At 42.4% G+C, this 13,450-nt stretch overlaps 1 protein-coding gene across 1 annotated transcript; it reads left to right on the top strand.

Annotated features, from left to right (window-relative positions):
- Positions 1–5,831: 5,831 nt before the first annotated feature.
- Positions 5,832–9,015, top strand: LOC133924779 (dof zinc finger protein 1-like). Its single transcript, XM_062370481.1, has 2 exons — positions 5,832–6,274; positions 7,128–9,015. Exons 1-2 carry the CDS (start codon positions 6,251–6,253, stop codon positions 8,190–8,192), a joined length of 1,089 nt encoding a protein of 362 aa, XP_062226465.1. The 5' UTR covers positions 5,832–6,250; the 3' UTR covers positions 8,193–9,015.
- Positions 9,016–13,450: the final 4,435 nt, after the last annotated feature.

Raw genomic sequence — 13,450 nt, 5'->3', positions numbered from 1 at the left:
TGCTTGTACTGAGGGTGACACCAGATCATCCGGTGTTCATGTGTTTCTGTGTGATGTGTTTCAATAGGGATTTTGATGATGACTAACTGGACTTTGTGCTTAACTATGGAGTTGGAAATACATGTTTGTTTATCTTATGATGTGTAAATAATGGATGCAACTTGGTGATCGACGATAGAATGATCAGTGCTAAATAGGGTGCTTGGTGCCGTATGATCAAGTTAGTCGGGGCAGAGTCAAGGATGATCCTAGCTATATATGTGGAGATCAAGCAAAGCATTGGAATGTGGATGAAGACGACGTGTTGACAAAGTCGAGCAAAAGGGATGTTGGTGCAAGTGATAAGGTAACCAGATGGATCGAGAGTGGGAGTACACGTGTTGGTATTGGGATGCTTGCTTAAAGTGTAAGCAAATGACGTTGAGTCACGCTTTAAGAAGCATGCAAGGCGATTTCACGGTTTGGCATTAAACTGTGGAAAGATGGGGTGCACGTGACATCATCGTAAAATTTTCTTTGAGGTGAATCTAAGTCATGAATGCGCAATAGCCGTTTGATGGATGGAGAAAAGATTGGATCAAAATACCCTAGTGGTAGGTAGCATTGCATTGGAATTGATGGGTATTATAGGAACAAGTAAAGTTAATGGCCAAGGAATTTCCTTGGGCCTATAAAGAGAGGGGTAAGACTGTGGGAGAGCCTTGAGCTATCCACTTGTGAGTTGTGTGGGAGAGATGAGTGCTTAGTCTATATATCAAGTGAGAGCTTTTATATGTAAAAACCTTTGTAATCCATCAAAAATAGTGCTGATCTTTGGAAGTAATGAAGTTTATATTCTTTCTTATGCTTGTGTTCATCTCCTTCTAGTTTTTATCTATTGGCTTCCTTGCTTGCTTGCGAGTTTTTTGGTTTTCATTGCGATTTTTGTTTTTGCTTGAGCGCTGAAATTTTTCCATTATGTTGAAGCGGTTCTTCTTGTTGCCATACGCATAAAATTCACATTCAGAATCGATCATGAATTCCCTTGCCTCTAAATTATCACATTGAAGTGTTTCTTCACCCAGTGTCTATCTCCTTGGATTTAAGTGTTTCTTTATCAAATTGCAAACTTTTGTGTGTAATGACACATGGATTGATTTTCAGTGGAACCTAGTGCTCAATTTCATCAATGAGAGTCATACTTTCCTAGAGGATCTTTTGATGCAACATGTTTCTCTTGAGTTTTTGCTTCTGCATGTTATTTTCAGGCACGATTAGGAAAAAGACATCTATTTTGAAAGAAATTTGTAAGTCATCTATTCACCCCCTCTAGTCATCATTCTCGGTCCTACAATTGGTATCAGAGTCATGTTATACCACTAGTTAACATTAACTGGCTTTGTGATCTGTAGGCGACAACGGAGAGATATGGGAAGATTCCGCTCTTTGAAGGTCATGACTATGCTTACTAGAATGTGCGTATGAAGGCTTATCTCTTATGCTAAGGACGTTACATATGGGAGATTGTAGACTCCAACTATGAGATTCCTGTTGCACGCACTTCTCAGGCCTAATGAATAATATGAAGCCAACAATAAGACTAGAAATATATTGTTCATCAACCTATGTCGGAATGAGTTTGATATAGTTCAGCACCTTCGAATTGCTAGGGAGATTTGGTCCACTCTTAGTGTCTTTCATAAGAGTACTAATCAAATTAAGGTTAGACGACAGAGCACATACAATAAAAAATATCATATATTTGTGCAAGGACCCGAAGAGTCTTTGGATGCTATGTTTGCAAGATTTGATGGAATTATTAGCAACCTTAGATTCATTGGAGATTTTCCTTACTCTGACCATAAGAGGTTTATCAAGCTTCTCTTTGCTCTTGACCATAGCATATAGGAAGTAAAACTCTCTAGTATTAAGAAGTCATCCTATTATAATATATTGACTTGTAATGAACTCTTCAGCAAACTAAAATTCATAGAGATAGCTAAATCGACTAGAATAGGTATGGGAAAACCCCTATCTCAAAGCATGACATTGGTTTCTGGATCTAACAGTGGTAGTCAGGCTAGAATTGATATTCTTGTGCTAACCCCTCAACTGATCGATTTGCTTTATCTTCCTAGTCAACAGAAGAGCGGCTAGACTCACTTGATGATGAAGATTTGGCATTGATTGTGAAGAAGTTCACTTGCTTCTATAACAACTGATGAGATCGGAGGAGACGTGGTTCTCTTGCTTGTTATGAGTGTGGTGATACCACTCATTTCAAGGTAAATTACCCCAAACTCAAGAAGAAGGAAGAATGCAACGACAACCACAATAACAAGAAGAACAAGAAACCCTTCTTCAATAAACGTGATAAGATGATCAAGAAGGCGGCCAAAGCGTCTTCAGGAGCTTTTGTAGAGGCGCTTAGCGACATCGACACTTTCTGAAGCAAGGATGAGAGCTTAGGGGAAGATGAGCAACCCGTAAAGAACAAGAGGATTGCCCTAGGCTTGTTCTGAGGATTGCTCAAATCCAAGGGGAAGATTGAGAAATCAAGTTGAAATATGCCTTGATCTATATGTGATGAGTGAGTGACAAGGTTGATAATTTGGTTTGATAATTTTAGGATTGCATGAGCATATTTATGTATTACAATTTGACCATGACTAACTAAATTTGCAGAGAAAATAGAGTTAACATTTTTGTCTTTGAGTCCAGAAAAATTTGCCTCACCGAGTGATCTGACGTTCAGATAAGTGAACTTGCCGGATGGTCCGGCTCTCAGAAGGTTTCACGCCGGAGTATTTTAGTGCAGAAGCAAGATTGAAGTGTACACCGGATGGTCTGGCGATGGGAAGCTACACACGTTGGGCTAATTTTTTCAGAGAGATTGCAAAGCGTGTCCGGTAAAGATGTACTCACCAGATAGTCTGACGATTGAATTTGTGAGCACCGGATGCCTCATCGGAGGGGGCCACCATTGTGATAGCCCGACCATTCACTCGATCAAGTAGTGGATTCATCATGATTAACTCTTTAATCATATTGGTATGACCATGCACTTTCTCAATTCAACTACCTCGAGTGGACCAGAGATATCTCTCCCGTTATCATCTTGATCGTTCACACCACATGACATGTTTCATGACAAATCTAAAAATCGCCTTTACGAATACCCAATTATGGAATAGCGTTTGACAGTTCCAAAGTATACCACTACACATTCTGAAAATCAATGACGATCTTATATAAGGATCCTGCATATACACTATCTAAAATAACAATTGATATCACATCATAAATAACAATCACAACAATATCTTAAAATGAGTCTATTCAATATCATGTTTTCTAACATAAATATCTACATTATTGATTCGATATCTCTATACCTATGATCCGTGAAACATGATCATTAATCAATATATGCGCTGGTCTTATGAATCATCCCAATGGTATGTGATCAAGGATCAAATTAGAATAACATCATGATATAAATAAAAAGCTCCACAAATAAATCACATACTTGCTAATCAATATAAATAATAGTCATTCTTAGAATAATACATTATTCAGAAATACATGAATATAGATGTGTGATACAATCATCTTTATGATTACCTCTAGGACATATCAGCTTCAGTGTGGTAGTGTTTTAGGAGAGGGAGAGAGAGACGTGTTTAGCCTATATATTAGGTGATAGCTTGTGTATGCAAAAATCTTTATAATCCATTGAAAATAGAGCTGATCTTTGGAAGTAATAAAGTTTATTTTTCTTCTTGTACTTATGTTCATCTTCTTCTAGTTATTTCTATTAGCTCCCTTACTTAGTTGCGAGTTTTTCGATTTTTCTTGCGATTGTCGTTTTTGTTTGAGGGCTGTAATCTTCCTCTATGTTAAAGTGGTTTTTCTGGTTGCTAGAGATATAAAATTCATATTCAGAATTAGTTTTGAATTCCCTTGCCTCTGAATCATCAACTTGAAGAGTTCCTTTATCTGATGTCTATCTCCTTGGATTTAAACGTTTTTTCTCAAATTATAAGTTTTTGTGTGCAAAGACGTATATATTAGTTTTCAATGGAACCTAGTATTCTTCTATCCATGAGAGCCATGCTTTCCTAAGGATCTTTTGATGTAACATGTTTCTCCTCGGTTTTTACTTTTGCATATTGATTTAAGACATAGTTAAAAAAAGATCATCTATTTTGGGAAAAAAAAAGTAGTAAGACCCCTATTGAATCGTCTCTGGTCACTATTCTCAATTCTACATGAGATCAACTGGCAGGTGCACAATAGTAAGACACCTATTGCCGTACTTTTTCACGGCAATGAGAACCTAGCTCTGTCCTAGTTAATCAATCTCATCTCAATTTCAAGCATGATGAATAAATCAAAACATGTTAACTCCTCATTTTATTCTGTCAATAATTGCTACTAAATCAGCGATGCAATGCGGCCAACAAAAAACAAACCAAGGTCTGCGATGTTCGTGCCACTAATCAATCCCATGGAACTGCACTGGAATTGTGCATCGCCTTTTTAGCTTGGTAGTCCTGCAGAAATGTCCACCTAGAGTTATATACAACTTCGAGCATACACCACTTGTTAAAAAAATGATGTGTTTTCCTAAAAACACCTACAATCGCTTAAGGTTCTATTTTTTCTAGACCGAATAAAAATAGGTTGTATGACTTTTCTTAAAATTAGTCGTGGAGGCTAGGGTGGTTGGGTGAGGTTGAGAAGAGGATGAAGATACTTGATAGGCCTTAGGTGCCTCTGATAAGCTTCTAGCTTGTGTATGAGACTCGTACGCACGCGTGTACACAGATGATGGTATGAGTGTAGTGTGTACGTGTTAGACTTATATTTAAAAGTAAAAGAGACAAGACGATGTAAGAGACGAGTTAGAGCTTGATAGGCAACGGGAGGTGATCCTACGGCAGGAATTTGTTCAAGATTGGAAACAAGTGGTGAGGCAGTGACAATATGGAATAAGCGGAGATGGGGTGGTGCTACTGCCTCCTATAGGGTGGTGGCGGTGACGGTGACGACATAAGAGGCACACGGATATATATAGTGATGTTAAAGTGCTCAACGAAGACTTGAGGATAGGTGTGGGCGGGATTTTTTTAAGAAGGGGTTGTGGTATTTTTATTCAACACGGTTGAAGGAACATATGATATACTTTTTTTTTAGAAAAAAAACTACTTAGCTAGTCAGACACATTCATTTTTGTTAAATATAGTTCTTCGCAGGAATTATTTTGTGGAAAGCCTGGAAGAACCATATCATTTTCCATGAAGTTTCTTGGAAACTCTTCATTTCAAATAGGTCCTCGCTCCTCTGGTTGAACTAAGAACCAGCATATAATCTGAACTTTAAATTTTAAATTTCATGTTTAGTTTTATTCAAGTTCAAATAATGCCGTTGATTCAGTCTGAGTTGCTGAAATGAAGTTCTTAGGTGTCAGAAAAACTTACATTAAGGAACAGTACATATTGATTTTGCAGAGATAGGCATTTTTATCCGTTGTGTTTGTAGTTTTTATTTACCTTTTCTTAATCAATCGAGCGACTTAATTGGTTAATTTTTTATTAATATAATTGGTAGCCCTTCGTTTGTTTCGTTTTTAAAAATACACTGAAATAAAAAAAAGCAGTGCCATGACGCATAAAAAAAGAAAAAGAAAGAAAAGGTAAGCACTAAACAGTGACGCCCATGGAATTAAGCCGTGTTGGGCTGTTGGCCACACGTGACACGCGCCCTACGCACGTGCGAGGCCCCACAAACCGCCATTCCCAGGGCTTCCTCCCCTGGTGGCGTCCTCCGCGTTTCTGTGCATACCGGCCGGTTGACTGCTGTGAACTCAAACTCAACTCATGAGCAAGAACGCAACTACTACACAACATCAACAGCAGAACTAAGTTTGGCCACAAAACATAGTGCTCCATTTTTTTCCCCATCCTTCATCCCTGCGAAGAGGTTCTGGCAGGAGCAGCTGAGAGCCTGAGAGGTGCATAAAAATATTTAAAAAATAATCCACCACTACTAGATTAGCTATTGGAGAAGAGAGGGGAGCACAGAGAGAGGAGGCATAATTCCACTCACTGGCCAACGACAGGACGTTCTCTCTCCCTCCCCTTTGCTCAAGAAATCCAGCAGAAGCTCCTCCTCATCTTCCCCCTCCCTCCTCTCAACCTCTCCCCTCAAACTCACACACCCAACGAAGCAAGAATTGTGGTGGTAGCTAAGGAATTGGAGTTCTTGCATGGATGCAGCCCACTGGCACCAGGTACATACTTTTGCAAGGATCAATTCTGCACCGCATGCATCTAGCTAGCCAGGCCATGCATCACCTGGGAGAATTTGGCTCTTCTTGTTCTTGATCTTGTTGCTGTTCATCTTCCTCTCCGCGCCTTGTTCTTGGTGCATGCTATGCTTTATTTGATGAGACCATGATCTCTCTTCCTTCCGTTTCTTCTTGGGCCTTGTTCTTCTTTTATATCCTTTGTGTAGATCTATGCATCTGTATCATCCATCATCAACACCCCCTCTCTCATCCATAGGCTTTGAGGTGAGGCCTTTGTGGCTTTAATCCTCTGCTACCCTCCCCTTTTAATCCTTGAAAGCAGCACACACACACCACAACCTTTCTTTTCCTTCCTTTCTAATCCCCTTTTCCTCTCTATCATCCTTTTTATCCTCTTTTCTCATGGCTTTTCTCCTAATTTTCTTCTCTCTCCTCACCACCCCTTGCATCGAAAGAGCAGCCATGTGCCCATGTCTTGGTGGTGTGTAGCAGAAGCAGCAGTCCTACTGCAACACACAACCCTACAAGGGCACAAACAAAGGGGTGTGTTGTGCTGTGGTGTGTTTCTCTTTCATCTTTTCTTCCCCTCATCACCTTTTCCTTTCCTCTCCCTTTTCCTCTCTCTAATCTGCCTTTGTATCCTTTTGCTTGGTTCTTAGTTGCACCATAAAGATTCTAGCACCCCCACACCCAACTCTCCCCCATCCCTGCATCTGCATGCCCACATGCTGTTTTGTTCACTTGTTCTTGCTTCTTCTTGCTCTGGTTGTTAACTAACTTGCACTGATCGTCTGCGTTCTGATGATGTGCTGCTGCACCATGTGCGTGTCCTCAGGGCCTAGGGTTGGTGAAGCCCATGGAGGAGATGCTGATGGCGACCAGCGCGGGCGCCGGAAACCCGAGCCAAGGCTCGAATCCGAATCCGCCGCCGCCGGCACCGACGTCGGCACCTGGGGGCGCCATGCGTGGTGGCGCGACGCTGGCCGTAGCGGGCGCCGGTAGCACGGAGCGGCGCGCGCGGCCGCAGAAGGAGAAGGCGCTCAACTGCCCGCGGTGCAACTCCACCAACACCAAATTCTGCTACTACAACAACTACAGCCTCCAGCAGCCGCGCTACTTCTGCAAGACGTGCCGCCGCTACTGGACGGAGGGCGGCTCCCTCCGCAACGTCCCCGTCGGCGGCGGCTCCCGCAAGAACAAACGCTCGTCTTCTTCCGCGTCTGCCTCCGCCTCCGCTTCGGTCACGAGCTCGTCCATGGCAAGCACGGCGGGAGCGGCGTCCAAGAACCCAAAGCTGGCGCACGAGGGCGCGCAGGACCTCAACCTGGCGTTCCCACACCACGGCGGGCTGCAGGCGCCCGAGTTCGCGGCGTTCCCCAGCCTGGAGAGCAGCAGCGTGTGCAACCCCGGTGGCGCAATGGCGAGAAACGGACGAGGCGGCGGCGCAGGACCCGGGGCCGGCGCGCTCTCCGCCATGGAACTGCTTCGGAGCACCGGTTGCTATATGCCGCTGCAGATGCCCGGAGATTACGCCTCGGCAGGGTTCGCGTTCGGAGAGTTTCGTGCGCCGCCGCCGCCTCCACCGTCACAGAGCATGCTCGGGTTCTCGCTGGACGCGCACGGCCCGGGGCCCGGTGCTGCCGCGGCGGGGTACGGTTCCAGCGAGGGGTTGCAGGGTGTGCCGGAGAACGCTAGCAGGTTATTGTTCCCCTTCGAGGACTTGAAGCCGCCGGTTAATTCTGGAGGTGGTGGTGGTGCAAGCGGTGGCGCCGGCGATGGAAATGGCGGCCATCATCAGTTTGAGCACGGCAAGGAGCAAGGCGATTTCGGCCCCGGCGCCGGGCAGGACACGCCGGGGTTCTGGAACAGCATGATCGGCGGCAGTGGCACTTCTTGGTAATATGAAGGCTAGCTGCACTGTCGTGGCGCCATGCATGGCTCATGCAAAGCCTCCGTGCGTGCATGGGCAACTGGAGAAGTAGGCAGTAGAGACAAGGGTTCAATAAGAGGTTGGCATTTGTGGTGGTCGCCGTGACATCGAGTGTTTGATCTCTTTCCTGGTGTTGGTTCTTGGTGTTCTTCTCGCTGTTGTCGTCGCGAGTTCGTGTGCGTTTGCTGATCTTCGACTTAATTGGGGCTCTTAACACATCAGAGAGTACAAAAATTCAGGGGTTATGATACATAGCTTGATCGATATCTCTTGGTCTGTCTCATTTCTGATATTTTCTTGGGGGCTCTTCATCGCTTTATCTATGCCATGCTAAGCTGCTGCTTCACTGTAGCACTGGGGCTAGAGAAGCTTATTTTTAGGCCGGCTTCGAGTTAGATGGCACGTAATAGTACTAGTACTAGTACATTTTGTGTGTGAGAAACTAAGAATGCTCCCCGAATGTATGCATGTCACACATTCAAACAGGGTTATTGAATCAGTGTGTTGGGTAACAGCAATGCATGCAGTGTTTGAACTTTGAAGCTCCAGGTTTAGAAGTATATTTTTAATTTCAAGGGGATTTGCAGGTTTGTATTGATCCAAACAGTATTAGCACCACTTTTTTTTCCTTGTTTTTTACTTTGCTATTTTTTAAGGTGCAGGCTCATACTAGTTCCGAACTAAGGTTTTTGATCGAATGTATTGTGTATTTTATTGTTATTCACAGTTTCATAAACTAATGTATCTTTTGCTCCCTGTTTCTCTAATTTTGTAATAAGCTTGTTTTTCTATCTGTCACCTCTCCCTGCGCTCCTTTTTCTTGTAGCAGGGCTAGCTCTGAGATGTCATGTCTCACCATCTTCCCAAATCAAGAATCTTCCAGCCATGAAAAGCACTAGCTAGAGATGGAGAGAGAAGACGAGGGAGGAGAGCAAGAGAATAGACTAATAGAGAAGGCATGGCCGCATGGAGCAGGAGAATATGTACGTATGACAAACACCCCACCACATAACTAAAGAAACTATACCCTCTCGCTCCTCTCTCTGCACATGGTATTATTATATCATATGTTTGGACATCTGTAAGTGCCTGCGCAGGCCATTTGTACCATCTTTATCATTTTTGTAAACCAAAAGGTGCACTGCTACCCTTCCCCTCCTCATCATAATGCCGCCTGCATCTCTCGGAGATCTCCCCGTCCTTCTTCCTTTCATGTCAAGTGGGTAAGAATGTACTCACTTTTTACTCATTTGTTTTTGTTTGTTGGTAGGCATTCACTTGCCCAGTTCACCTGCCCTGCTTCTCTTCCAACTTGTACCATTTCCTTGTTCATGGCCTCCTTGTTCATGGCCTGTGTCTTTTCCTAATAGTACTTCAATGGTACCCAAGCTCTTCATCATGCCATCCTTCTCTTGGAGATGAGTTAACTAGAGGGTCCCACAAAAAACATCTCGGGATGAGGGCAGGACGAATATTTGCTTCATCACCCTGTTGATGCATTGTGCAACTGTACTAAACAAACTACCCACTGCCCTCAATGTGCTCAAGGGAGTATTAAGATATGCTACATTGGGGTGTCTGCTACCATATGCCAACAAAGAATTAGTATTGCTGTTAGCTCCTTGATAGCAGTATCAACCTAACAATGTGTAGATGAGGATTGTGCATGCATGCTCTTGTTCCCATGATTCACATCATTGCTTCAACCTTTAGTCGTAATAAAGTAACAAACGAACTTTAAGGAAAGTTCTGTAGTATTTTTAGACTCTAATGGGTAGATCACTACTACATTCTGCTGATTTAATATAGAAGCTATTAAATATACTGGTTTTGTCTAGTCTGTTTCTCAAGTTATGTCTTGTTTTCTTTTCTATTTTTGCGTTGTGGTCTCTACTTTGTCTGCATGCAGTTCTAGCTTCTCACTCTCGTGCTAGGGTGGAAAATGTATAGAAGATACCCGTATTATCCAATATTTGTGTTTGGCTAAACGTAAACGCGGTAAGAAAAATCTGTATTCAATTGACACACGGATACAAATATAGATATATCCGAATTCGTTTTTCATATATGATTATGGATATATCCAAATCTGTTTTCTCAAAAGTAGATATGGATATGGATATTGATAATATATGTATCTGGATATATAGAAATACTTTTATAAAATATAAATATGAATAACAAAAAATTATATTGTTTTATCTTATTCTCTTACTAAATTATTTTGATCCTATATATTATTTTATTATTTGGTACTATATCATGTATGTTGTAGTAATAAATTTGGGCCTTTCATCTCCAATCTAACGGTTTAAAATTATCTAAAGCCATGATATTATATTAAAAGTGGCTCTTTGCCTTAAGGTTGATCAATCCAATAAAAATGAAGTTCCTTATTTTAAATTATCATTATGCTTGTGTCAAATAAATTTATTATTTCACAATTTGTTGTTAAAGTGGTAGAATATTTATATACACAACTAAATCTAGTACGTATTTATATTTGTATTTGTATTTGTATTAAAATCCAAATTCGTATTCAAACAATTCAATTTGTATTAAAATATAAATAATATATGGACAAATAGAATTTTGTACCATTAACAGGGGACACTCCTCTCCTAACTGCTTCACCACTCGCATAAATGAGCAAGTGCAAGGAGCTGCAAGTTTAGGTAGAGACTGCTATGAAGTAACTTGAAAGGTCAAGCCTTGAACATCCCCAACCATATATGTATATATAGAATGCAATCCTTTAAACAGGATGAGTAGGAGTGAAACTACATCAGATACGAATTGAATAGTCTATTTTTCATATTATTATTTATATTTTAATACAAATTGAATTGTTTGAATACGAATTTGGATTTTAATACAAATTGAATTGTTCAAATACAAATTTGCATCTAAATACGTACTAGATTCAGTTGTATATATAAATATTCTACCACTTTAACAACAAATTGTGAAATAATAAATTTATTTGACACAAGCATAATGATAATTTAAAATAAGGAACTTCATTTTTATTGGATTGATCAACCTTAAGGCAAAGAGCCACTTTTAATATAATATCATGACTTTAGATAATTTGTTTTTCTACCGTCTATACATATTATTTTCCTACCATATGAACCAAAATCTGGATGTTTTTATACTCTCCCAAAAGTCTTTATTTTTTGTAACAGGGGAGTAAGCTACTAAGATCTAAGCATTTGATGAGCTGATCAGTGCATATATGACTCAAAATAATGCCATTGTGTGCATTTGTAACCTATATCTACGGTACCTACTATCGGATTGATCTGTATAGTCCATACCGTCCCATTCTTCAAACCAAATAACACACCTCTGATGGCTAAGTGATGACTTGTGTAATATTCATATGCACGATCAAGCCACCCCTACAGCGTACACACTCCTTATGAAAATATCAGAAGGGGGAGAACCATCGCTGTCGCTTGATAAGTAAACGAACTGTACATGGAAGTGGGAGTCGATTAGAATGCAAGACATTGAAGAAATTTAAGTCAAACACATGCACTTATGTTAGAGATAGAGTTTGTTAGGCTTTGTTAGCACTAACTAATGTATATCCTGTATAAATAATGTTTGTTAACAACTCACGTATTATATATAGAGGCCAATGCCCATGGTATTGAGCCGTGCAAGGCATACCCAAATCTCCTGGGTCTTTATCTCTTTTATGGTATCAGTTTGATCTAGGATCCAAGCTTCCGCTGCCCACCATGACCCTCTCCCAAATCTCTGACGTCAGCTCCTCCGCTGTCGGCGGCCCCTCGTCTGCTGGCGCCCCGATGCCGAGCATCCGTGCTCATCTACTCGTGGTGCTTACTCCAACTACTCCAAATGGACGATGTTCTTCCTCACCTTCCTCGGCAAGTCAAGTCTTCTTCACCACGTCGACAACACCACTGAGCCCAAGATTGACGATCCTACATGGATCATGCGGGACTACACTGTTGTCTTGGATGCACGGTTCCATCTCCGAGGACATCCTCGACCTCATCATGGAACCAGAGCAGCATGCACACTACCTCTGGACAACCGCGAAGACCCTCATCCGCGACAACAGAGAGAGTAGTGCGATCTACCTCGCCGCCGAGTTCCACACCCTTCTACACAGTGACCTCTCCGTAATGGCCCACTGTCAACAACAGAAGCGCCTTGCGGACACTCTTCGCAATGTCAACACTCTGGTCAACGACTGCTCCCTCGTCCTCAACACCCTTCGTGGCTTCAACGAACGCCTCTCTAGCGCAGCTACAGTTGTTACCATGATGACACCCCTTCCTTCCTTCATCAAGGCACGCTCCATGCTGCTACTCGAGGAGATGTGGCTCGCCAAATCTATCAAGACATTGGTGGCCACGACTTTGCTCTCGACCATTGCTTCTTCACAGGCTCCGTGCGACAGATCTACTTGCCGTGGTTCTTCCTCTGCCTCTAGCAAGGTGAAAGGCGGCGGCAGGAAGTCCAAGAACAAGGGACACGGCAACTCCTCCGGACATCGATCTGTGCCCACACCAGCTCTAACTGGACCCTGGTTTTGCTTCAACCTGGGGCAGCTGTTCCCGAGACAGTGGCACGCACCAAGGGGGAAGGGGGTCCTCTCACGCTGGCCAGGGCATTATTGTCCCCCGTCCCCCTCAGGCATATACAACAATAGTAGGCCCGCTTCTCCATGCATAGTCTATTCCAACCTGGGACAATTATGGCCTCACCACCATGAACAACCTCTCGCTCCTACAAGGTAGCTAGGTAATGGACTCCAGGGCATCCTCCCACATGACATCTGATGATGGTAACATCATATATCAATCTCGTCTTTCTACTCCCTGCTCTATCACCATTGGGAATGGCACCTCCATGCCTATTTCTTGCTCGGGCCACTCTCGCCTTCACACCTTCGGACCATCCTTCATCCTGAATGATGTCCTTCTTGTTCCATCTCTTGTTCGAAATTCACTTTATATTCGCAAGTTCACACATAATTAGTCTTGCTCAATAGAGTTTGACTCTTTTGGTTTCTCTGTGAAAGAACTACAAACCAAGAGCATGCTTCTTCGTTGCAATAGTGACGGTGACCTATACACCATCACACCCACTGCCCTAGCACTATCAATAGTGATTCGCACCTTGAACGACACTATACGTACTCTTCTGTTTCAGACACACATGGCACTTCCCTTCTGGGCTGAGGTGCT

The sequence above is a fragment of the Phragmites australis genome, chromosome 7, assembly GCF_958298935.1.
Source record: "Phragmites australis chromosome 7, lpPhrAust1.1, whole genome shotgun sequence".
Classification (NCBI taxonomy): Eukaryota; Viridiplantae; Streptophyta; class Magnoliopsida; order Poales; family Poaceae; genus Phragmites; species Phragmites australis.
Note: the sequence above shows the minus strand (reverse complement) of the source record. Positions and strands in the feature narration are given on the sequence as shown.

What these genes read in the sequence shown, in the direction of transcription:
- LOC133924779 (XM_062370481.1), top strand. Translation starts at nt 6,251, where the DNA reads ATGGATGCAGCCCACTGGCACCAG. An exon ending in ATGCAGCCCACTGGCACCAG is followed by an intron (nt 6,275 to 7,127) that starts GTACATACTTTT and finishes GCGTGTCCTCAG; the next exon opens with GGCCTAGGGTTGGTGAAGCC.